The 26,922-nt window shown below is 43.0% G+C and overlaps 1 protein-coding gene across 1 annotated transcript in view; it reads right to left on the bottom strand.

Annotated features, from left to right (window-relative positions):
* Nucleotides 1–10,516: 10,516 nt before the first annotated feature.
* Nucleotides 10,517–26,922, bottom strand: part of FRAS1 (Fraser extracellular matrix complex subunit 1) — a 214,211-nt gene continuing 197,805 nt past the window's right edge. Inside the window, exons 62-65 of the mRNA XM_070756926.1 lie at nucleotides 24,133–24,299; nucleotides 18,601–18,806; nucleotides 14,790–14,936; nucleotides 10,517–11,212 (exon numbers count right to left, since the gene is read on the bottom strand). Coding sequence (XP_070613027.1) covers nucleotides 10,610–11,212; nucleotides 14,790–14,936; nucleotides 18,601–18,806; nucleotides 24,133–24,299 — 1,123 coding nt within the window. The 3' untranslated portion in view covers nucleotides 10,517–10,609. The remainder of the gene's footprint in view (nucleotides 11,213–14,789; nucleotides 14,937–18,600; nucleotides 18,807–24,132; nucleotides 24,300–26,922) is intronic.

Genomic DNA, 26,922 nt, shown 5'->3' with positions numbered 1-26,922 from the left:
AACTCCTCGGTTACTAAAGTCGTATTTCCTGTAGTCGAGTTTGGAGTGGTTTACTTTAAGTTTGTATCTGTTGTGTGCTCATGTGCTGTTGTGGTTGAAGCTGAAGCAGTCGTTGACAGGAAGGACGTTGTAGCAGATGATTTTGTGGGCCATGCTTAGAGGTTGTGTTTAGAGGCGACGTAGTTCTAAGCTTTCTAAACCTAGGATTGTAAGTCTAGTTGCGTAGGGTATTCCATTGCGAGTGGAGGAGTGGACGGCTCTTCTAGTAAAGTATCTCTGGACATTTTCAAGGGTGTTTATGTCCGAAATGCGATGTGGGTTCCAGACAGATGAATCGTCAGAGGCCCCATGCGCTGGTCCTTCGCTGTTCCCAGGGTTTGTTTGTTTGTTTATTTACAGGTCAATAACTACTTCAGCTTCAACCGCAATAACACAAGAGCACGCAACAGACTCAAACTTAATACGAACCGCTCCAAACTTGACTGTAAAAAATATGATTTCAACAATCGAGTTACCGAAGCGTGGAACTCATTACCGGACTCAATTCTGTCAACCCCTAACCCCCAACACTTCTCCCTTAGACTCTCCACGATCGACCTCTCCAGGTTCCTAAGAGGCCAGTAAGGGGCATACATAAGCGCACTGGTGTGCCTTTCGTCCCCTGTCCAATTGTCTTTCCTTTCTTTCACCTATCGTATATATTCTCTTCCTTTCATATATCCTCTCCTCTAAGTTAACTTTCACCCTCATATATATTACTACATGTCTATTTTTCTTCCTATGTATTTGTGTATTGGACAAATGAATAAAATAAAATAAAATAAAAATATTCAATTTTTATGCCACCCTTCTACTTAGACTCAGGGCGGCTTACAACATGTTAGCAATAGCACTTCTTAACAGAGCCAGCCTATTGCCCCCACAATCCGTGTCCTCATTTTACCCACCTCGGAAGGATGGAAGGCTGAGTCGACCTTGAGCCGGGGATGAGATTGCTCCATGGGCCAGAACTAAGCACCCCATGGGACAGATCCAGGGCCCCGGGCCTTGAGTTTCACACCCCTGTGTTAAAGTGTTGGTTATGACCTATAAAGCCCTTCATGGCACCGGACCAGATTACCTCAGGGACCGCCTTGTGCCGCACGAATCCCAGCGGCCAGTTAGGTCCCACAGAGTGGGTCTTCTCCGGGTCCCGTCAACTAAACAATGCCACTTGGCGGGACCCAGAAGAGCCTTCTCTGTGGTGGCCCCGGCCCTCTGGAACCAACTCCCCCCAGAGATTAGAATTGCCCCCACCCTCCTTTCCTTTCGTAAGCTACTTAAAACCCACCTCTGCCGCCAGGCATGGGGGAATTAAGACTTTTTTCTCCCCCTAGGCCGTTACAACTGTATACATGGTATGTTTGTATGTATGTTTGGTTTTTATATATTAAGGGGTTTTAATTTGCTTTTAGTACTGGATTTTATTGTATATTGTTCATGATTGTTGTTAGCCGCCCTGAGTTTTCGGAGAGGGGCAGCATATAAATCCAATAAAACTTGAAACTTAGGGTTCAACCTTAGAACGGCTTTTTGAAAAGAAAAGAAAAAGAAAGAAACCCACCGCTTTTATTAAAAAGTAACCAAAGGTGGTTTATTAGCAAAGACAACAACAGAAAGGCATCATGGGAATCACAAGTAGACCGATGCTCTGAAATTACAGAACATTCTTGAGGTTCGAGGAAACACAGTGGACAGCACCGGATGAAGTCACTTTAGGGCACCGGACGAGATTTCTGGAAGGACAGTGCACCATGAAAAACAAGAGGACAATTAAAGTCTATCCAGAGAAGGCAGATCTCCTGGTCTGCCATGTCAGCGGTAACATGGATAATAGATGCCTTCAGGCAGCATAGGAGACACAGGAGATTCTGCTGTGTCTTGCTGTTACATATTTATTGTTTTTTTTACAAATGCCAAGGTATGTGACACTGACGTTGTACCTTTCAGGTGGACTCCTCGAAACTTCCCAGTGACCAGGCCAATCTCATTCATGGATCCCATTTGGGATAATATTTTGGCACAGACAATTGTCCAGAATGACGATAATGCTTGTGTGTGTGCATTCTATTTTCATCCTGCAAATATTACCATGGAGACTGCAGCGGCATCGTTTAACCTTAGGAAAAAAATTGTGACTTGTTCGAGACCATCCATAAGAACCTAAGAACAACCATGCTGAATCAGGCCAAAGCCCATCGAATCCAGCATTCTGTGTCACACAGTGGCCCACCAATTGTCCATGGGGATCTTGAGCAGAAATAGAAGGCAAGACCCTCCCTTTCCCTTGACCCCCAACAAATGGTACCCAAGGGAATCCTGCCTGCCTCAACCAACATAGAGGCGGCACTTGGACATCCGTTTCAATAACCACTGATACACTTGGCATCCATGAATCTGTCTAATCCTGTCTTGAGGCTATCAAGGCTGGCAGCTGTCACGACCTCTTCTGGAAGTGAATTCCATCAAGCAACGACCCTCTGGGTGAAGAAATATTTCCCTTTATTTGTCCTCACTTTCTTACCTATGAGCTTTAGGGAGGGCCCCCTTGTCCTAATATTGTGTGATAGAGAAAAGAATTTTTCTCTATCCGCCTTTTCTATACCATGCATGATTTTACGATCAAGTCACCCTTAAACGCCACCTTTCAAGGCTGAAGAGACCAAGGCATTGCAACCTGGTTTCATAAGGGAGGAGCTCCATTTCCTTGATCATACTTGTTGCCCTTTTTTGCACCTTTTCCAGTTCCATCCATCCAGCTACCCCGAGTCTTTGGAGAAGGGTGGTATATAAATCTTATAAATTGAATTGAATTGAATCCATGCGCTTCGTGGAGAAGCTGGTCCCGTCAACTTTTGGATTTTTCCAGAGCCAAATTTAGGCATTGAATGCAGGCACAAGGACTTTTGATACCCACCGAGGTTTGGCACTCAAAGGGGTTATTTTCATATATCACAAGGACGGTTGGATTCCCTGAGCTGAACAACGGCACTCTACAAACACAAGCCAGTGTATATATTCACATTCCATACAATATTTCCGAACTTGAAATATCCAAATTCATTTCCGTGGAGGTCCCACGCCGCAGCTAAATTCCCATCTACATCACACCACACCTACACACCTCGGTGTGTGCTAACTTACAAAAAAGTTTTGGAAATGAAGTTGGAGGCTTGTTCAGATGGGAATAGACTAACAAAAACTTCTGAAGTGGAGGAATATTCTTAATAAACAGGAGTGGGCAACTAATTTTCCCAAGAGGCCATATAAGAAACTAGAACCATTGTCGAAGACTGAACCGATAAGGCTATGAAAGTGTATGGGTTTCACTCATATATGTAGACTAGTAGCCGGATACTCGTGCTTCTCTATGAAACTGATCAGGCTTGATAAATTGACAGTTAAAACTTGAAAATTAAAAGAGTAGTTACGCACTGGCCACACCCACACCCGGTTTAGCGAAGGGGTAGCATCAGAGCTTTTCAAGTGGGGAGGGGGAGTAGAATGCCTAACTCCTTAGCTTGGAGTAGAATGTCTAAACTCCCAGCCCGCAGGGCGGATGAGTCACACACTGGTCATGCCCACTGGCAGTTGGAACAGAGTTCTTTTCAGGTGGGGAAGGAGAGTAGAACGTCTAACTCCTTAGCATCAGAACGTGTTAATATTAATAACTAATGAGCTGATGGACATTTTGAAAAATCCTTTCTTGGTGAGCAGCTAGAAGCCAACAGGAACATACGTGCCAAGTTTCAAGTTTGTGGGCATTACAGTTCTGGAGATTTTGTGATGACGTTGGAGTGGCATTTGGCTTTTATGCTGCTCCACATGCGAGTATTCCAAGTTATGAGCCGCGACGCGAGCAAAATTTCTGTTTGACACCCGAGCTCAAATTCGGGATACGAGCCGAGCTTCCACTAGGTGGTGCAAGAATCTCCTTGCTTCCAGTTATCTCGGCGCGAAAAACAAAGTCTAAAGGCATTCGTTCGAGATGCGAGTTGATCGACTTACGTGCTCGGGTCTGGAACGAATTAAACTTGTATGTCGAGGTACCACTGTATATAGATAGATTGGGAAAAAAAGAAATAGCACTTTCCTTCAAACTAAAAGCAATCCTCGTGGACCAGACAAGGACAAGGATATCCCTGGGATGGAATGTGGCTTGGAAACTGTCTGTTCTACTAGCAGAAACTCCAATTGTTGGATTTAACACTCAGTGACTGTAGGGAAGAAATTACTGCTTCTACTCAATTACCGACATCCACTTTTTGTGACCATACAATCAGACCTGGGCATCCTGCCTTCCCGTGGTCTGTGACCGGCCCACCCGCTATCTGTGACCGGTCTGCGGAGGTCGGGGTCCACTCTAGTGCGAGGATGGAAGAGTTCACCGCGTCTGCCGGAACTTCTCCGGTTCCTGCTTTCCTGATGAATCATGAAGAAAGCAAGAACCGGAGGAGTCCCGACAGACGTGGTGAGCTCTTTCATCCTCGCGCTGGAGTGGACCCCGACCTCCTACCGAGAGCATCCGAGCACAGAAACCACGCAAGCACTCCAGCGCAGTGACTGTGGTGCACCACGTTGCCGTAAAGCAAACAATTAGGGGTCTGTAGAAGTGGGTCTGGGTGTCTAGGTCAGGCCAGGCTCTGGGTCTTTACACTATTGGGTAGAACTGAGTTAATTATATGAGTCCGGCCTTCTAAAACCATCCCAATTTCTCATGCGGCCCCATGGCAAAATTAATTGCCCAACCCTGATACAGATAGTTCTCGACTTGCAACAGTTCATTTCAAAGTTATACCACCACTGGAAAAAGTGACTTAGCACTGGAAAAAGTGACTTAGCACAGTTTTTCCACACTTAATGACTATTGCAACATTCCGACGGTCATGTTATCAAAACTCAGAAGCTTGGCCCCTGGCTCATATTTATAACGGCAGCAACATCCTGGGGTGAGGCTATGCCCTTTTGCAACCTCCTGAGAAGCCAGATCAACATGGAAGCCAGACCTGTGTCGCTTGCCTCCTACCACTTAACCGAAGCAGAAATGTTGGGCTCGTAACTGTGATCGTAAGTCAAAGACTACCTGTAAATAAGGTCAACAAGAAGAAAAAGCCAGATAATTTTTTGCTATAGCTGTGGCAGAAAACCCTAGCTTCGAGACAGCAGACAAAAGGAAATGAAAAACAGATAATTATCAATTTGAGTTCTGTCCCTTTAAGACAGGAGTCTCCAACCTTGGCAACTTCAAGACTTGTGGACTTCAACTCCCAGAATTCCTCAGCCAGAAAAGCCAAGTCCCGTTTTTCCCTTAGGAAACAATGGCTTGTCACATCAGTGTAGGACCAGGGAGAATTTTAACCTGGTTCTCTTCCACTGGGTGTCCTGCATTAATAAACATGAATGCAAGACGGATGGGGCAACTCAAGAGTCACCATTATTGTTATGAGAAAGCTAATCAAATGAATCTTAATCTTGTTTTGATAATACATGGTGAGTTGGTCGTTTCCCATCAGGTTTCTGCAAACTTCCTGCTGCCTTGTGGAATTTGGTACCTAATAAATTCAAATCCGCTGGTTAAACAGAATGCAAAAAAAAAATCTAAGCATTCTGAGAAGACCTTAAATTATAGGGGAAACCAGTTGTAATCAGCATGTAATCAGGTTGTTTTTTCGGCACGGGGAACCAGGTTTGCAAGTATCTCCACATGCCTTCAAAATGAAGATTCATTTTACCCAGAATGAACTTTGGTTAAGTAATTTGGATAATGTGGCTTTTGGGAGTTAGGAGCTTGTGAATTATTCAGACATTTGCATAATCAACGTGATGGACCAAAATCCAGGCAGAGTGTGAAATGATTAGACCAATTGGCTTAAATCTAGGGTTAATCCTAGGGAACTTGGCAACATTTAAGACCCGTGGACTTCAACTCCCAGAATTCCCTAGCTAATTCGCCGAGCTGGCTGGGGAATTCTGGTAATAGAAACATAGAAGCATAGAGACTGACGGCAGAAAAAGACCTCATGGTCCATCTAGTCTGCCCTTATACTATTTCCTTTATTTTATCTTAGGATGGATCTATGTTTATCCCAGGCATGTTTAAATTCAGTTACTGTGGATTTACCAACCACGTCTGCTGGAAGTTTGTTCCAAGGATCTACTACTCTTTCAGTGAAATAATATTTCCTCACGTTGCTTTTGATCTCTCCCCCAACTAACTTCAGATTGTGTCCCCTTGTTCTTGTGTTCACTTTCCTATTAAAAACACTTCCCTCCTGGACCTTATTTAACCCTTTAACATATTGAAATGTTTCGATCATGTCCCCCCTTTTCCTTCTGTCCTCCAGACTATACAGATTGAGTTCATGAAGTCTTTCCTGATACGTTTTATGCTTAAAACCTTCCACCGTTCTTGTAGCCCGTCTTTGGACCCGTTCAATTTTGTCAATATCTTTTTGTAGGTGAGGTCTCCAGAACTGAACACAGTACTCCAAATGTGGTCTCACCAGCGCTCTATATAAGGGGATCACAATCTCCCTCTTCCTGCTTGTTATACCTCTAGCTATGCAGCCAAGCATCCTACTTGCTTTTCCTACTGCCCGACCACACTGCTCACCCATTTTGAGACTGTCAGAAATCACTACCCCTAAATCCTTCTCTTCTGAAGTTTTTGCTAACACAGAACTGCCAATTGAAGTCCACAGGTCTTAAAGTCGCCCAGGTTGGACATACCTGCTCTAGGACAGGGGTAAGCAAACCTCTATGATACACCTGCTCTAGGAAAGGGGTAAGCTTATGGACTTACGGACTTCAACTCCCAGAATTCCTGAGCCAATCATGTTAGCTCAGGAATTCTGGGAGTTGAAGTCCACATGCCATAGAAGAGCCAACTTTGACTACTGCTCTAGGAGATCTACTGGATTAGATTTCCACGCAGAACATGAGTTACTGGCTGCTTTACACCACACTAGGTTTCTGAATTAAATTATGCTGATACACAGTATTTCTTGTTGTTGTTGTTAGTTGCAAAGTCATCTCTGACCCATTGTGACCCATGGACAACATTCCCCAAGACCTTCCTGTCCTCTACTAATATACAGATTCCTAGATAGCATTATAAACTAAGTTTAACAACAATTTTGGCACAGGCAAATTTCAGTTTTAAAGTAATGTCTAGTTTCTAAAAGAATATTTTTTAAAAAAATCTGCATTTAGGACAAAAAAAAGAGAGGAATCATTATAGCAGATATTTCAAAATAAGATGGAGCAACGATGGACAATGTGAGAAAAATCGCACCTCTCTTATTTTTTTCAGCCACTTCGCGCAATATATCCAACACGTTTCATCGTAAGTTAAGTTGCCTCTCTATAGAGATTTAAGGTGTGCACTTGAAAACTGATCTACAAAAAGTTTCTTACAACCCCAAAAATTATCAACTATTCCTGCTCGACAGAATGAGCTGGCAGTTTGTCACTGGAGATTTTAAAAAAATTATAAAAACTTCTTCCAGATACCTTGCTGAAGAAATACCAATGGCTTGAGAGGATACAGTGTCATGTTCAGCTTTTCAGTTTGCCAAATTACTGTATTTTCCGGAGTATAAGACACGCCTTTTTCCTCCCTAAAAGTGGCTGATAATTTGGGTGGGTCTTATACCCTGAATGTAGCTTTTTTGTCAGCCCTAACTGGCTGCTTATGATCTTCCCAGCTCTTACCTTGCAGGCTCTTTCATTGTTACTCTCTGCAAAGAATATTTTTGAAGCTCTAAGTTTTGCAGGTTTTTTCCCATTAGTCTTAACTTGCTCCGAATGTTTCTTTTCAGCCCTCACCAGGTGCTAACAATGTTCCCAGCTCTTACTGGCTTGCAAGCTCTTTCATTGTTACTCTCTGCAAAGAATGTTTCCCAAGCCCTAAGTCTTTGAAGGGTTTTTTTTTCCATTGGTCTAACTTGCTCCGAATGTTTCTTTCCAGACCTAACCAGGTGCTAACAATGTTCCCAGCTCTTATTGGCTTGCAAGCTCTTTCATTGTTACTCTCTCCAAATAAAGTTTTTTTGAAGCCCTTAACCAGGGGATAAAATAATGTGCTGAAACTGACCAGACTAAGGATGCTAGCCAGATGAATACCCAGTAAGCAGATTCTTTTCCCTATTTTCCTCCCCAAAAACGAAGGTGCGTCTTATATTCCGGTGCGTCTTATACTCCGGAAAATACGATACTTCAAATTAACTCTCCTGTCCAATTTGCAAGAAATATCCAAAGTGTTCTGCTCCTTTGCATTATGACCCTATATCAGTGATGGCGAACCTTCTTGGCACTGGAAAAGCCGAATTTCTGAGTTCTAGCATGCATGTGCACCCAACAATCAGTGGGCCAATGTGCCTGCGCACACCGGTTTTGGGCACTGCTGCACATATGAAGGGATTGTGCTCAGGAAAACCTGAAATTTCAAGTTCTGGCGCATATGCGTGTCTGACAATCAACTGGAGGCAGCAAAATCGCGCATGGAGCTGCAGGTGCGCCCATGTTTCGGTAAGTTTTTGCTTCCATGCATGCTGAAACACGGGCGCACCTGTGGCCCCATGTGCAATTGTGCTACCTCCACAGGTGCAACAGCAAAATTGCGCTGGCCCTGCAAGAATTTACGAGCCGCGGCGGTGAGCGCAATTTAGCGTTCTGGCTCGTAGCCCACTGCTGGAACCAGATCACCTGTGACAAATGATGCTTAAGCATCACTCAACATTCAAGGGTAACTCTCATACTTTCCTGAGCTGCCAATAGTAAACCAAGTCCGTATCCCATAATAATATACAGTGATACCTCGTCTTACAAACGCCTCGTCATACAAACTTTTCGAGATACAAACCTGGGGTTTAAGATTTTTTTGCCTCTTCTTACAAACTATTTTCGCCTTACATACCCACCGCCGTCGCTGGCATTCCCCGCCTCCAGACTTCCATTGCCAGCGAAGCACCCGTTTTTTGTGCTGCTGGGATTCCCGAGTCTCCCCTCCATGAGAAACCCCACCTCCAGACTTCCGTGTTTTTGTGATGCTGCAGGGGAATCCCAGCAGGGGAATCCCAGCAGTGCAAAAACGGACGCTTTGCTGGCAACGGAAGTCCAGAGGTGCGGTTTCCCAGTGAGGGGAGCCTCAGTGAAATCGCAGCATCGCAAAAGCACAGAGGTCCGGAGGTGGGGTTTCGAGGACTTCGGTGTTTTTGCGATGCTGCGATTTCACTGATGCTCCCTTCGCTGGGAAACCCCATCTCCGGACTTCCGTTGCCAGCGAAGCGCTCATTTTTGCGATGCTGGGATTCCCCTGCAGCCTCGCACAGAAGTCCAGAGGTGGGGTTTTTCATGGAGGGGAGCCTCAGGGGAATCCCAGCAGCGCAAAAACGGGCGCTTTGGCTGGCAAAAGGTGAGTTTTTTGGCTTGCACACATTAATCGCTTTTCCATTGATTCCTATGGGAAACATTGTTTCGTCTTACAAACTTTTCACCTTAAGAACCTCGTCCCGGAACCAATTAAGTTTGTAAGACAAGGTATCACTGTATATCAGAGTTGCATTAATGACCTTTCCTGTCAGGGATGAGCAGTGCAGGAACACACCCAAGCCTGGAGAACATCAAAACCCCATATTGGTGCTATTTCAACCACTGGTTCTATGGATCTGTTGGTCCACCGAAACTACATGAGTGTGACAGAGACCCCTGTTGTCCTCAAGGCATCTGGGAACTCAAAGGGGAGCCGTTATTTCCTCCGTCCACCTGGAGAAACCGGTGGGAATGTCTTCCCGCAGAAGTAAGCAATAATACGAATGGTCTCTAAACCAAGGCATCATCGGAACGGCCAATCCTTCGTCCGTCAATCAGCCGAATTGGGGGGGATAATCCAGGGGCCATCCTGCTGTCCCCGACGTCATTTCCATATTGTGCTTCTTCTACCTCTGAAGTAGACGTGGGCAAGGCATCTTCGATTTTTGCTTTTGATTCAACCAGTTCTGCAAAGAGAATTTCAACAGGCCAACCGCCAAAGGGGTCTGGGAACCGGAGCGAGATTGGAGGTGCGTGGCGTGGGCCTCCTCCAAGGTGGCTTTTAACAAGACCAGTCCCGGTCCCTTCTTCTCCTTGGGTAGGTTTGGCTTTCATTGAGGTAGCTCCTTTGTAGAGTGGAAGCATGCAAAGGTACCTTGCTTGATCGTTGCTTAAGCCAGAGGTCTCCAACCTTGGCAACTTGGTGGACTTTCAGTTCCCAGAATTCCTCAGCCAGTAGGTCCAGCTGAGGAATTCTGGGAGTTGAAGTCCACAAATTTGAAAGCTGTCTAAGCGTTGGGAGACCATCTGACTTAAGCAAACAAAATGTGAAGAGTTTGTTCTTCCCTTTTTCCTCACGTGACTATAAAAATACCAGAAATGTGGGGAGGAAGGGGGATTTTTTTTTTAGAAAAAATTATAGGAGGTTTCTCCTCCCCCGCCCTCATTTTTTTTTTACAATTTATATATATATATATATATATAAAGACATTTTTTCCCCAAAGACATTTCTTTCCACTTTCCCCAAAGCCGCAGGCCGTTAAACTTCGGTCCCGTCGTGTAAATTGTTATGAACTTTCACTTCCAAGTTCATCTGCTTGACCTTCGTCCCTCGGACCTTGTAGGGCCCTTCGTTTTCACAGAGGAGGTTGAGGTTCTTCACCGTGCAGTAATGCCCGCTGACGTTCTTCTCCAGGCCTTCGCCCGTGTACCGCTTGGCCGCCTCGACTTTCGTGTTGAGAGGGTACTGCTCCGCCATCTCTTTGGCCGCTTTCTTCTTCTTCTTCCGGTACTTCTGACATTTCCTGGTGACAAAGCAGATGGACAGGAGGACGAGGAAGAGAAGCAGGACGGCCGCGAAGCCGCTGCCGATGGAAGTGCCCGTCTGAGAGAGAGAGGCCACGCTGATGGCTTCCCGCTGCTCCAGGCTGAGGGGCTTCATGTTTGTGCCGTTCTTCATTTGATCTCCCTCGTTGTCGTAGATTAAGGAGTCCTCCAGCAGAGGGACGCCTTTCTGGTCCACAAGATCTCGGCGGCGGCGCTTCAGGTGATGTACCACAGAACGTGGCATCCGGGAGCCCCCAATCACCTCAGGACCGATGACGTAGATCACCTGAAGATACCACTGGTGCCCAGCTTCCACCTGAACGAAAAAGACAGAACAATCACCACATTGTCAGAAGATTTATTTATTTATTTAGATTTATAAGAGGTGATTTCAATATCTGTTTTAACAGAGACAGAGAGTCCGCAAATTACAGCAGTTTGTTTCAGTGACCGTTCGAAGTTGCCACAGCGCTGAAAAAAGGGTGACATGGCCATTTATCACAATTATGACTATCCTGATGGTCACGTGATCAAACTTCGGAGGCTTGGTCACGTGACTCCGATTTATGACGGTCGCAGTGTCCTGGGGACATGTGATCCCCTTTTGCGACCTCCTGACAGGCAAAGTCAATGTGGAAGCTTGATTCCCTTCACAGCCTTGTTACTAACTTGACAACTGTAGCGATTCACTGAACATCTGTGTCAAGAAAGGTCATAAAGTGGGACAAAACTCACTTAGCAACCATCTCACTGAACAACAGAAATTTTGGGCTAAAATTATGGTCGTAAGTCGAGGACTACCTTTATGAGGTAAGATGGGTGAGCCGCTCCGAGTCTTCGGAGAGGGGTGGCATACAAATCTAATAAATTATTATTAAATTATTATTATTATTATTATTATTATTATTATTATTATTATTATTATTATGGGTAAGTCAAAATAAATAAATAAAACAAAAGAACAATAACCCTATTGTCCTTGAAAATAAGACTGTGAGGAGCTGATTGTACCAAATCAGAAAGTTCCACATTTGCAATGTCTGTGGAGATTCTCAGTCACCCAGGTCACAATTTGCCTCAGAGGTGCTTTTTTTTTTTTCCGTGAGGGAAACTTTTTGCTTCTCATCCAAGAAGCTTCTTCAGTTCTGAAACCAATCACTCAGGACTGAGGAAGCTTCTTGGATGAGAAGCGAAACATCTTCCTCAAGGGAAAAAAAAACTGCTGGCTTTTGAAAAAGTACTTTTGAAACCCAATTTGTGGTGCTGCAACAAAAAAACCAACGATCCGATTACTGGCCTCCATTCTATGGGCTACCACAGTGGAGGCCACGAATCTGTGACATCTCAATCTCATGTATTGCTGGATGGTGTTGAGGCGGCCGTATTTTTAAAAACCTGGGAACTAAGCCAACGATTTCTATTAAAACCTCCTTTGTTACTGTGCAAAATCTAATTTCACAGTTATGGTTCTCTCTCCTGAACTGGGTAAATTATTAATATTTATTACAGATATGATAGGCAATCCGTATGTCCAAGGGAGTTTACAAGAAAAAGAGCAGAATGATTAAATGCAGAAACACGAAATCAGAATCTCAAAAAGACCACAGCTTTATATCAGATTACATTTGATGAAATGATAACAAGGAAAGACTCACATGAGAGATTTTAAAATATAGAGAATTATAGATGGATATGTACCAGTTGTGAAATCCATTTTTTTTACTACTAGTTCTGTGGACGTAGCTTGTGGGGTATGGCAGGAGAAGGATGCTTAGGACCAGACTACCTATGACAGCAGTAGGCAAAGTCGGATCTTCTATGACATGTGGACTTCAACTCCCAGAATTCCTGGGATAGCATGATTGGCTCAGGAATTCTGGGAGGTGAAGTCCACAAGTCATAGAAGAGCCAATTTTCCCTACCCCTAACCTATGGGATCGTCTTCTGCCTCATGCATCCCAGTGGCCAGTTAGGTCCCTCATATGGCAGGGCCTAGCGGAAGAGCCTTCTCTGTGGTGGCCCCGGTCCTCTGGAATGAACTCCCTCCAGAGATCCGTAATGCCCCCTCCCTCCTGGTCTTTCACAAAGCTCTGCCGGCAGGCATGGAGGCCATGAGCGATGAGATTGTCTCAGGCCAATGATGTGAGTGATTGATTTGGAAGACTTTTTTTTTAGAATTTTGCTAATTTTGTATATTTCTTTTAAAATAATCAGATTTATACACATATATTGTTTGTATTTACTATGTGATACTCCGCCCTGAGTCACTTTGACAAGGGCAGCATAGAAATCTAAGTGTTGGTTATGACCTATAAATCCCTTCATGGCATCGGACCAGAATATCTCCGGGACTGTCTTCTGCCGCACGAATCCCAGCGACCAGTCAGGTCCCACAGAGTTGGCCTTCTCCGGGTTCCGTCGACTAAACAATGTTGTTTGGTGGGACCCAGGGGAAGAGTCTTCTCTGTGGTGGCCCCAACCCTCTGGAACCAACTCCCCCCAGATATCAGAGTTGCCCCCACCCTCCTCGCCTTTCATAAGCTCCTTAAAACCCACCTCTGTCGTCGTCAGGCATGGGGGAATTGAAATTTTCCCTTCCCCCTAGGCTTATAAAATTTATGCTTGGTATGTCTGTAGGTGTGATTGGTTTCTTAAATTAGGGTTTTTTACATTACTTTTAATATTAGATTTGTTCATATTGCCTTTTTACTGTTGTTAGCTGCCCTGAGTCTATGGAGAGGGGCGGCATACAAATCTAATTAATAAATAATAAACAAACAAACAAATAAATAAATAATAATTTTAATGTTTAATAATTTTAATGTTTAATGTTTCCAAATGTAAAATAATGCACTTGGGGAAAAGGAATCCTCAATCTGAGTATTGCATTGGCAGTTCTGTGTTAGCAAAAACTTCAGAAGAGAAGGATTTAGGGTTAATGATTTCTGACAGTCTCAAAATGGGTGAGCAGTGTGGTCGGGCAGTAGGAAAAGCAAGTAGGATGCTTGGCTGCATAGCTAGAGGTATAACAAGTAGGAAGAGGGAGATTGTGATCCCCTTATATAGAGCGCTGGTCAGACCCCATTTGGAATACTGTGTTCAGTTCTGGAGACCTCACCTACAAAAAGATATTGACAAAATTGAACGGGTCCAAAGACGAGCTACAAGAATGGTGGAAGATCTTAAGCATAAAACGTATCAGGAAAGACTTCATGAACTCAATCTGTATAGTCTGAAGGACAGGAGGAAAACGGGGAACATGATCGAAACATTTAAATATGTTAAAGGGTTAAATAAGGTCCAGGAGGGAAGTGTTTTTAATAAGAAAAGTGAACACAAGAACAAGGGGGCACAATCTGAAGTTAGTTGGGGGAAAAGATCAAAAGCAACGTGCGAAAATATTATTTCACTGAAAGAGTAGTAGATCCTTGGAACAAACTTCCAGCAGACGTGGTTGGTAAATCCACAGTAACTGAATTTAAACATGCCTGGGATAAACATAGACCCATTGTAAGATAAAATACAGGAAATAGTATAAGGGCAGACTAGATGGACCATGAGGTCTTTTTCTGCCGTCAGTCTTCTATGTTTCTATGGTAATAAAAATTAAAATATCTATAACCTGCGTGACTGAGAATCTCCACAGATACCCAGCTGAGAACTTCTGTGGAGGGACATTAACACCTTCTCCGAGATAGGATGAACCCCCTTCTCCCTCAGCTGAGAAGCCACCTCCTCACCCTGCTTCGTTCAATAAAAGATGAGAGCTCAGGGCAACACCCCAAAAATATTTCTCTTTTCCCCCTTAGGTCAGCGGTGAAGAAGGCAGCATTCCACCCTGAGGGTTTCAATCAGGTTTCCTAACGCGTGAATTATTCTGCATGCCACATTACCTTATACAGGGCGTCCACTTTCATGATAAAACCATCCACTCCGGGCATGTTGCTGACCTGGTGGAAATCGGGCGACTCGGAGGCAAAGCAGGCATCGAAAGGGACGTCATGAAAGTATTTGTCGGTCACTTCCGGTTGACTCCGGTCCTGAGGATTTGAAAGAATGGAGGGCAAGGTGAGGATGGTGCACCAGTTGCGGCCCTACCTGGACCGGGAGTCACTGCTCACGGTCACTCATGCCCTCATCACCTCGAGGTTCGAATACTGTAATGCTCTCTACGTGGGACTACCTTTGAAGAGTGTTCGGAAACTTCAGATCGTGCAGAATGCAGCTGCGAGAGCAATCATGGGCTTTCCCAAATATGCCCATGTCACACCAACACTCTGCAGTCTGCATTGGTTGCCGATCGGTTTCCGGTCACAATTCAAAGTGTTGGTTATGACCTATAAAGCCCCTCATGGCATCGGACCAAAATATCTCTGGGACCACCTTCTGTCGCACAAATCCCAGCGACCGATTAGGACCCATAGAGTTGGCCTTCTCCGGGTCCCGTCGACGAAACAATGTCGTCTGGTGTGGCCCAGGGAAGAGGCTTCTCTGTGGTGGCCCCGACCCTCTGGAACCAACTCCCTCTGGAGATCACAACTGATGATGTTACCTAGCTTGTTAACGCGATGTCTGCAGGAAAACAACCAAGCCCAGAAAACACCAAAGATCCCACATGCATTCATGTGCACCAGTCTCCCAAGTTAATAGTATAGCTTCTAAGCTGCCTAGCTGGCTGATGCTAGGAAAAGTTTCCGGTCGCAATTCAAAGTGTTGGTAATGACCTTTAAAGCCCTACATGGCATTGGACCAGAATACCTCCGGAACCGCCTTCTACCGCACGAATCCCAGTGGCTGATAAGGTCCCACAGAGTTGGCCTTCTCCGGGTCCCGTCAACTAAACAATGTCGTTTGGCGGGCCCCAGGGGAAGAGCCTTCTCTGTGGCAGCCCCGGCCCTCTGGAATCAACTCCCCCCGGAGATTAGACCGGCCCCCACCCTCCTTGTCTTTCGCAAAATACTCAATACCCACCTATATCGCCAGGCATGGGGGAACTGAGACACCTCCCCCAGGCTTTTATATTTTATGTTTGGTATGTATGTGTTGTATGGTTTTAAATGATGGGGTTTTATATGTCTTTTCTCTTTTAATATTAGACTTGTTCCATTGTTATATTGTTTTTTATTATTGTTGTGAGCCGCCCCGAGTCTTCGGAGAAGGGCAGCCTACAAATCTAATAAATAATAATAATAATAATAATAATAATAATAATAATAATGGGGGGATTTCATGAAGTATCTATTTTCTCCACTTCCTTGTTGATTGGTACTAATAATAATAATAATAATAATAATAATTATTATTAGTAGTAGTAGTAGTAGTAGTAGTAGTAGTAGTAGTAGTACCAATCAACAAGGAAGTGGGGAAAATAGATACTTCACAAAATCCCCCCTTCCTTTACATTAGAGCAAACTACTATAAGCTTTCTGAAAGTTGCTGGTAAGTTTTAATTTTTAATCCAACAGAAGAAAAGACATAAACACGCAGGGAGTAGTCATTCATAATTCATAGATACCCATTAAAAAATCATAGGAAATCATGTGACACCTTTTTACAGTGTTCTCTACCCTAGACCTGGACTGAGACTTAATCAACTATTCCAAAGACAAGCACTGTTTTTCATTGAGAAATATTTCAAAGCTATTTAGTTGCAGAAAGAAGATGTTTGCTCGTTTCCTTCCTGTGTCCATCCTAGTTGGTTTACATGATAGTTGGGGTGGAGAAACATAGAAGATTGATGGCAGAAACATTTCATGGTTGTCATAGGGTACAAACAAGCAATCAGACAACAATATTAATATCATTTGTAAGTTAACATAGAAACATAGAAGATTGCTCTCCTATATTTCCTATACCTTTCTTCTATTCCTATATCTCTTCTTCTATTCTTTCATTGATATGTTCTATTACAATATCTTCCTTTCTATTATTTCTTAGATATATTTTACTATCAGTATCTCCTCTATAACCTTCATCATGTATTTTACTATGTGTATATAGATATACTACGTGTATATCTCCGAGACCGCCTTCTGCTGCACGAATCCCAGCGACCGATTAGGTCCCACAGAGTGGGCCTTCTCCAGGTCCCGTCAACTAAACAATGTCGGTTGGCGGGCCCCAGGGGAAGAGCCTTCTCTGTGGCGGCCCCGGCCCTCTGGAACCAACTCCCCCCAGAGATTAGAACTGCCCCTACTCTCCTTGCCTTTTGTAAGCTCCTTAAAACCCACCTTAAAACCCACCTTTGTCGTCAGGCATGGGGGAATTGACACATCTCCCCCGGGCATATACAATTTATGAATGGTATGTTTGTATGTATGTTTGTTTAGTAAATGGGGTTTTTAAATATTTTAAACTACAATTTAGATTTGTTATGAATTGTTTTATTTTGTTGTGAGCCGCCCCGAGTCTGCAGAGAGGGGCGGCATACAAATCTAAATAATAAATAAATAAGTAAGTAAGTAAGTAAGTAAGTAAGTAAGTAAGTAAGTAAGTAAGTAAATAAATAATAAAATACTGTATGCCCACTAAAACCCTCATTGTGTATTGGACAAAATAAATAAATAAACGAACAAATTAACAAATAAGCAAACAAACAAATAAATAAATAAAAATAAATAAATAAAAAGACCTCATGGTCCATCTAGTCTCCCCTTATACTATTTCCTGTATTTTATCATAGGATGGATATATGTTTATGCCAGGCATGTTTAAATTCAGTTATTGTGGATTTTCCAACCAATCTCTTTTTTAAAACTTCCATTGGTGGAACATTCACAACTTATGGAGGCAAGCTGTTCCACTGATTCATTGATTTCAGTGTCAGGCAATTCCTCCTTAGTTCCAGGTTGCTTCTCTCCTTGATTAGTTTCCATCCATTGCTTCTTGTCCTATCTTCAGGTGCTTTGGAGGATAGGTTGACCCCTGTGTATTTACCAACCATGTCTGCTGGAAGTTTGTTCTAAGCATCTACTACTCTTTCAGTCAAATAATATTTTCTCAGGTTGCTTCTGAAACCAGCAACACAGGATTCCTGACGAACTCCGATCAGATACTCTTCCACGACGGCCAAACCCACACGCTGCTATTTATAGCAGCAGCCCTAATTACTGGAGCCCCACCCAAACACAGGTGGCCTCTCTTATCTCCTGTAATAGGTCCTTACTTGGTCTCTTCTACGCATAATTCTGCGCTTGCGTGGGTCCAAAATGTCTTCATCCGAATCAATGGAAGATAAGGGAGATTGACTTCCTTGGCTGTGTGCCAAGCCCCCCTCTGCCGAGTCACTCCCACCTTCTTCTTTGTCCGAGGAAACTAAACTTTGAACTGATTCTGTCGGCAATAACACAGGCCTGTGACCTGTTGAAGTTTCCCTTGCATCCATCTCCCCATTCCCTGGGGCAGGAGCTGGGGCAGAGCCAACCACAACACACACACAAACACAGCTCTTCTAAAATTATACACATTCAACCTCATTTACTGCAATAGGAAAAACATACTCAGAGCCCAGAAGGCAAAAAAGGTTTTTCTACCGGTTCTGCGTACCTGGCCAAAAATTTCTACTGGTTCTGCATACCTAACCATACCTGTAGGAGCCCATCACTGAAATCCTGCCCTCAACACACACACACACACACACACACACACACACACACACACACACACAATGTTTTATCTGATGGAGACAGGAGTTGTGCTATGTACCAGCAGCAGGAATCTGTGCTTCAGGTGCTTGCCGGGTTGAATGCAGCCGTACTGGGGTCCTTCGTTATATATTGTGCCTGTTGGGTCAAAGAACGGGACGTAGCCATCCTTCCCAGTGCAAAGATAGACTTTTTCCAGCTGCAGTTTGTAGGCGGAATTGAGATTTTGCTCCGGGTACCACATCACTCGGCCGTACAGGATTTGACCTGAGTTTAAAAAACAAACAAACACACAATTCAGATTAGGCAGACGTAATGAATGTCCAACAGAATAACAAAAGCTGGAAGGGACCTGGGAGGTCTTGCAGGTGACCCAATAGAATAGAATAGAATGGAATGGAGTGGAGTGGAGTGGAGTGGAGTGGAGTGGAGTGGAGTGGAGTGGAGTAGAGTAGAGTAGAGTAGAGTAGAGTAGAGTAGAGTAGAGTAGAGTAGAGTAGAGTAGAGTAGAATAGAATAGAATAGAATACACTACAGTACAATACAATACAATACAATACTATTTTATTGGCCAAGTGTGATTGGATACACAAGGAATTTGTCTTTGGTGCAGATGCTCTCAGCGTACATAAAAAGAGAAAGATATATTTTTCAAGAATCATGTGGTACAACACTTAATGATTGTCATAGGGGTCAAATAAGCAACAAAGAAACAATCAATTTCTCCTTGGTTCTAGGTTGGTTCTCTCCTTGATTAGTTTCCATCCATTGCTTCTTGCCCTGCCCTCAGGTGCTTTGGAGAATAGGTTGAACCCCCTCTCATCTTAGTGGCAGCCCCTCAAATATTGGAAGATTGCTATTCAGGGTGTCCAGGGGGAAACCATTTTGAAAATCTCTGATAATTCCTTGATGTTTCCCTCTAACTTGTGATCTAGTTAAGGCGTGGTCCTAGATGATGTCATACCAAATGGCTAAGCCGTGGTGGAGAAATATTGGTAGCTGAGGAAGCAAGTTGTTGCCACAGTTATGCTCATTTTTGCTTGACTCAGCCAGGCAGTGCGATCCATTTTTTAAAAACAGGATTTTCGCCTGACTTTTAAACATTTAAAAGTCATTTTTTCCATTTTTTTCACGAATTCCCTGATACCTTGTCTTACGAACTTAATTGGTTCCAGGACGAGGTTTGTAAGGTGAAAACTTCGTAAGATGAAACAATGTTTCCCATAGGAATCAATAGAAAAGCGATTAATGCGTGCAAGCACAAAATTCACCCCTTTTGCCAGCTGAAGCGCCCGTTTTCGCGCTGGTGGGATTTCCCTGAGGCTCCCCTCCATGGGAAACCCCACCTCTGGACTTCCGCGTTTTTGCGATGCTGCAGGGGAATCCCAGCATCGCAAAAACGGGTGCTTCGCTGGCAACAGAAGTCCAGAGGTGGGGTTTCCCAGCGAGGAAAGCCTCAGCGAAATCGCAGCATCGCAAAAACGCGGAAGTCCGGAGGTGGGGTTTCCCATGGAGGGGAGCCTCAGGGGAATCCCACCAGTGTGAAAACGGGCGCTTCGGCAGGCAACGGAAGTCTGGAGGCGGGGCATCCCAGCGGCAGCGGCGTGTTCGTATGGTGAAAATAGTTTGGACGAAGAGGCAAAATAATCTTAAACCCCGGGTTCGTATCTCGAAAAGTTCTTATGACGAGGGGTTCGTATTTCCTGTACTGTATTTCCCAAACCGCCGACTTTCCTGATAATCCCGATTTCTCTGTTTTCCAGGTTTGCTGGATACACCCTGTATCACGTCATCCCTAGTCCTTCTTTTCATTAAACTAGACATACCCAATTCTTGCAACTGTGCAATTCCTGAACCAAGAGGACAAATATCCAAAGAAGGGAGTCTTAATCCCAATGCTAGCAAGAAATTGGCTGTATTGCTCAACGGGAAAGGAGACCTGAATTAGAAATTTGGCATTATAATAGAAGATGTTTGACACAACAAGAAGATGCCTCGAGTCTGTGCTGCACCAAACTTTCCCAGTGGACTCCCTCACCTTATGCTGGTGTTGCCAATCCCCCAGTTCCCCTGCCCAGATGGCCATAAGCTTGGAATTCTGGGACTTCTAAAATCCTCGAATACAGCTCACCTGTTTGGAACCTATATCACATCTCACACATTAACACCCTTGAAAATGTCCAAAGATACTTCACCAGAAGAGCCCTTCACTCCTCCACTCGAAACAGAATACCCTACGAGACTAGACTTTCAATCCTGGGCCTAGAAAGTTTAGAACTAAGACTCCTTAAAAAAGATCTAAGTATTGCCCACAAGATCATATGCTGCAACATCCTGCCTGTCGGCGACTACTGCAGCTTCAACCACAACAACACAAGAGCACACAACAGATTTAAACTTAATATTAACTGCTCCAAACTCGACTGTAAAAAAGATGACTTCAGTAACCGAGTTGTCGAAGCGTGGAACTTATTACCGGACTCCATAGTGTCATCCCCCAAACCCCCAACACTTTACCTTTAGATTATCTACGGTTGACCTATCCAGATTCCTAAGAGGTCAGTAAGGGGCGAGTACAAGTGCACTAGAGTGCCTTCCGTCCCCTGTCCTATTGCTCTCCTCTATCTCCTATACCTTTCTTCTATTCCTATATCTCTTCTTCTATTCTTTTATTGACATGTTCTATTACTATACAGTGATACCTTGTCTTAAGAACTTAATTGGTTCCGGGACGAGGTTCTTAAGGTGAAAAGTTTGTAAGACGAAACATTGTTTCTCATAGGAATCAATGGAAAAGCGATTAATGCGTGCAAGCCCAAAATTCACCCCTTTTGCCAGCCGAAGCGCCCAGTTTTGCACTGCTGGGATTCCCCTGAGGCTCTCTTCCATGGAAAACCTCACCTCTGGATTTCTGTGTTTTTGTGATGCTGCAAGGGAATCCCAGCAGGGGAATCCCAGCATTGCAAAAATGAGTGCTTTGCTGGCAACAGAAGTCCGGAGGTGGGGTTTCCCAGCGAAGGGAGCATTAGTGAAATCGCAGCATCGCAAAAACACCGAAATCCTCGAAACCCCACCTCTGTGTTTTTGCGATGCTGCGATTTCACAGAGGCACCCCTCACTGGGAAACCCCACCTCCGGACTTCCATTGCCAGCAAAGCGCCCATTTTTGTGCTGCTGGGATTCCCCTGCTGGGATTCCCCTGCAGCATCACAAAAACACAGAAGTGGGGTTTCCCATGGAGGGGAGCCTCAGGGAAATCCCAGCAGCGCAAAAACGGGTGCTTTGCTGGCAATGGAAGTCCAGAGGCGGGGCATCCCAGCAGCGGCAGTGGGTTTGTAAGGTGAAAATAGTTTGTAAGAGGCAAAAAAATCTTAAACCCCGGGTTTGTATCTTGAAAAGTTTGTATGATGAGGCGTTTGTAAGACAAGGTATCACCGTATCTTCTTTTCTATTATTTCTTAAATATATTTTACTATGAGTATCTCTTCTATAACCTTCATCCTGTATTTTACTATGTGTATATAGATATATACCCCCTAAAACCCTCATTGTGTATTGGACAAAATAAAATAATATCAACTTAACTTCCCGAGCACTTAGTAATTTTTATTGAAGCAAGGTTTGAATGAAAAGAGGCAGAGCTGAAGTTCAACCGAAGCATTCCTGTACATAATCACAGCCCAACCTTTAATACAGACATATTTTAGATAGTAGCACCCCATCCTGCTTTATAGCGCATATATACATATATTAAGCATACATTAATATATTAAGCATGCATTAAATATTATCCTGTCCTGCTTCATGGGATATATATGCATATGTTTAACATACATACATATATTATCATAAATACATACATATACATAAATACATATATTCCAATATTAAATATCTATTACACATTACCCTCGTGCATTGCAGGAAGTTTACTTATACGGCTTCCTGGGTGGCTGAGCAAGAAACTCTAGGAACCAGACAGTGAGATGGGTGGAAAACAAATTTAATCATATTTACGCTGCTCTGAGTCCCATGGAATTGGGTGGCATATAAGTCAAATACATTACATTAAAAAGAAACCCTAACACCTAAAGACGAACTATACTAATTATAATAAAAAATGACTTAAAATTAACCATTTCTATTAAGCTTGCAAAATCATAACACACCAAATATGTGAAATTGTAAATATATATACGATGCGATATGTATAACTGCATAAAATATAGTAAGATATTAGAAAGAATAATATAGTGAAGAGAAAATAAGGATCTCCCTTGTTTTTAACTGTGCTTGTTTTTCTTTTCTTTGTTTTTTCTTTTCCTTTTGATATGATTATATATGTATGTATTTATTTTATTTATTGATTTATTCGATTTTTTTTTTAATGCCGCCCTTCTCCTTAGACTCAGGGCGGTTTACAACATGTTAGCAATAGCCCTTTTTAACAGAGCCAGTATATTGCCCCCGCAATCCGGGTCCTCAATTCCTAAGAAGTCAGTAAGGGGCGTGCATAAGTGCACAAGAGTGCCTTCCGTCCCCTGTCCTAATGTTTCTCTCTTACTTGGGCGTCCTCCTCGATCCACAGCTCACATTAGAGAACCACCTTTCAGCTGTAGCGAGGGGGGCGTTCGCCCAGGTTCGCCTGGTGCACCAGTTGCGGCCCTATTTGGACCGGGAGTCGCTGCTCACAGTCACTCATGCCCTCATCACCTCGAGGCTCGACTACTGTAACGCTCTCTACATGGGGCTACTTTGGAAAAGTGTTTGGAAACTTCAGATCGTGCAGAATGCAGCTGCGAGAGCAATCATGGGCTTTCCCAAATATGCCCATGTTACACCAACACTTCGCAGTCTGCATTGGTTGCCGATCAGTTTCCGGTCACAATTCAAAGTGTTGGTTATGACCTATAAAGCCCTTCATGGCATCGGACCAGATTATCTCAGGGACCGCCTTCTGCTGCACGAATCCCAGCGACCGGTTAGGTCCCACAGAGTGGGTCTTCTCCGGGTCCCGTCAACTAAACAATGCCGCTTGGCAGGACCCAGGGGAAGAGCCTTCTCTGTGGTGGCCCCGGCCCTCTGGAACCAACTCCCCCCAGAGATTAGAATTACCCCCACCCTCCTTGCCTTTCGTAAGCTACTTAAAACCCACCTCTGCCGCCAGGCATGGGGGAATTGAGATGCTCTTTCCCCCTGGGCCCTTTACAATTTCATGTATGGTATGTCTGTATGTATGTTTGGTTTTTTATATTAATGGGTTTTTTAATTATTTTTAGTATTTATTGGATTATTATTGTACATTGTTTTATTACTGTTGTTAGCCGCCCCGACTTTCCGGAGAGGGGCAGCATACAAATCCAATAAATAAATAAATTACTAGTATCATGTATATAAACATTGTTATATCTTTGCATACTACCAATTTGTACTTGACAAAATAAATACATAAAATAAAATAAATAAATAAAATAAAATAAACTGAAATAAAATAAAACTCTTAGCCACCGAGCCACCCCGAGTCTTCGGAGAGGGGCAGCATATATATCCAATTAATCAATAATAAATAATAATCTGAAAACACAAATTGTACCTTTGGAAAAAGCTCCTTTGTAGTCCATCTCGGCCATCGACATTTCCGTTTTCGTTGGGTCCATGAGAAAAACTTTTTCATTATTGCAGAGCTGAAACTCCGTGTTTAGGGAATACACGACAGGAACCGGTCGGTTAGTCTGCTGAAAGGCAATTGGGATCAAAAATCTACACGGGGAAGAAAGGGAATAGAGAAATGAGGCCACAGATGTAATAATGCCAGGAATATTTGTTTATTTCCTAACTTTTTCTATGAGAGCTCACGGAGATAAAGTATATACCCATATTCATTTTCCATCCAATCAAAAAAATTTCCCCAAACATTATAATATTCTGAGTCTTCCTTATCTTTTATTATCATTGTTCATCTATTCATCTCTGCATAATCCCGAGTCTACGGAGAGGGGCGGCATACAAATCTAATAAATAAATAAATATTTTCCTAATCACCTCCCTCTCTGAGGGAGTTAGCCAAGCTTTCCAATTCTGTGCAAGCAAAATTCTAACTGTGGTAATTATATGAATAATAATAATAATAATAATTATTATTATTATTATTTATTAGATTTGTATGCCTTCCCTTTCCGAAGACTCATGGTGGCAATTACATATGTTTTTTCCTTATTATATTTCTCTAGTAAAATACCCAACAGGAATATCTCCGGCCATAACTTTATATGGTGTTGTGACTTCAGGACTGCAGGATTGTACTTAGGAGTCGTGATTTCTGACAGTCTCAAAATGGGTGAGCAGTGTGGTCGGGCAGTAGGAAAAGCAAGTAGGATGCTTGGCTGCATAGCTAGAGGTATAACAAGCAGGAAGAGGGAGATTGTGATCCCCTTATATAGAGCGCTGGTGAGACCACATTTGGAATACTGTGTTCAGTTCTGGAGACCTCACCTACAAAAAGATATTGACAAAATTGAACGGGTCCAAAGACGGGCTACAAGAATGGTGGAAGGTCTTAAGCATAAAACGTATCAGGAAAGACTTCATGAACTCAATGTGTATAGTCTGGAGGACAGAAGGGAAAGGGGGGGACAGGATTGAAACATTTAAATATGTTAAAGGGTTAAATAAGGTTCAGGAAGGAAGTGTTTTTAATAGGAAAGTGAACACAAGAATAAGGGGGCACAATCTGAGGTGAGTTGGGGGAAAGATCAAAAGCAACGTGAGAAAATGTTATTTTACTGAAAGAGTAGTAGATGCTTGGAACAAACTTCTAGTAGACATGGTTGGTAAATCCATAGTAACTGAGTTTAAACATGCCTGGGATAAACATATATCCATCCTAAGATAAAATACAGGAAATAGTATAAGGGTAAACTAGATGGACCATGAGGTCTTTTTCTGCCGTCAATCTTCTATGTTTCTATGTTAACTTACAAATTGTATTAATATTGTTGCCTGATTGCTTATTTGTATCCTATGACAACCATGAAATGTTGTACCTGATGATTCTTGATGAATATATCCTGTCTTTTTATGTACACTGAGAGCATATTGCACCAAAGGCAAATTCCTTTTGTGTCCAATCACACTTGCTCAATAAAGAATTCTATTCTATTCAAGTTGCGAGATAATTAGACAGCATGAGTAAGCTGTCTGAAGATCCACCCACCTCTATCTAAGAAAGGGCCTTACTTTGGTTCCAGCAGTTTTATTTGCAAACTTACTGAGCCAAATGAATTTTAGTCAGCATGTTTTTAGTTTCTGGTTCACTGGGGTTATGCAGATCCAGCAATTGGGTGTATTGTCTTCTTATTGTAAGTCAGCCAGAGTCTTTAGGGAGTTGGGCAGCATATAAATCAAAATAATAAATGAATAGGTAGGTAGGTAGGTAGGTAGAGATAGATAGATAGATAGAGATAGGTAGGTAGAGATAGATGATAGGTAGGTAGGTAGGTAGGTAGAGATAGATAGATAGATAGATAGATAGATAGATAGATAGATAGATAGATAGATAGACAGATAGATAGATAGAGGTAGGTAGGTAGGTAGGTAGAGATAGATGATAGGTAGGTAGGTAGGTAGAGATAGATGATAGGTAGGTAGGTAGGTAGATAGATAGATAGATAGATAGATAGATAGATGTAGGTAGGTAGATAGAGATAGATGATAGGTAGGTAGGTAGAGATAGATGATAGGTAGGTAGGTAGAGATAGATGATAGGTAGGTAGGTAGGTAGGTAGGTAGGTAGATAGATAGATAGATAGATAGATAGATAGATAGATAGATAGAGATAGATAGATAGATAGATAGATAGATAGATAGATAGATAGAGATAGATAGGTAGGTAGGTAGGTAGAGATAGATGGTAGGTAGGTAGATAGATAGATGGTAGGTAGGTAGGTAGGTAGGTAGGGATAGATAGATAGATAGATAGAGAGAGAGAGAGAGAGAGAGAGAGAGAGATAGATAGATAGATAGATAGATAGATAGATAGAGGTAGGTAGAGATAGATGATAGGTAGGTAGGTAGGTAGGTAGAGATAGATGATAGGTAGGTAGGTAGAGATAGATGATAGGTAGGTAGGTAGATAGATAGATAGATGTAGGTAGGTAGATAGAGATAGATGATAGGTAGGTAGGTAGAGATAGATGATAGGTAGGTAGGTAGAGATAGATGATAGGTAGGTAGGTAGGTAGATAGATAGATAGATAGATAGATAGATAGATAGATGTAGGTAGGTAGGTAGGTAGAGATAGATAGACAGATAGACAGACAGACAGACAGACAGACAGATTTAATATTTTTAAAAGTCTTTCAGCCATTATTGATGCAAAGATTT

This window comes from Erythrolamprus reginae, chromosome 7 (genome assembly GCF_031021105.1).
Source record: "Erythrolamprus reginae isolate rEryReg1 chromosome 7, rEryReg1.hap1, whole genome shotgun sequence".
NCBI classification, from domain to species: Eukaryota; Metazoa; Chordata; class Lepidosauria; order Squamata; family Dipsadidae; genus Erythrolamprus; species Erythrolamprus reginae.
Note: the sequence above shows the minus strand (reverse complement) of the source record. Positions and strands in the feature narration are given on the sequence as shown.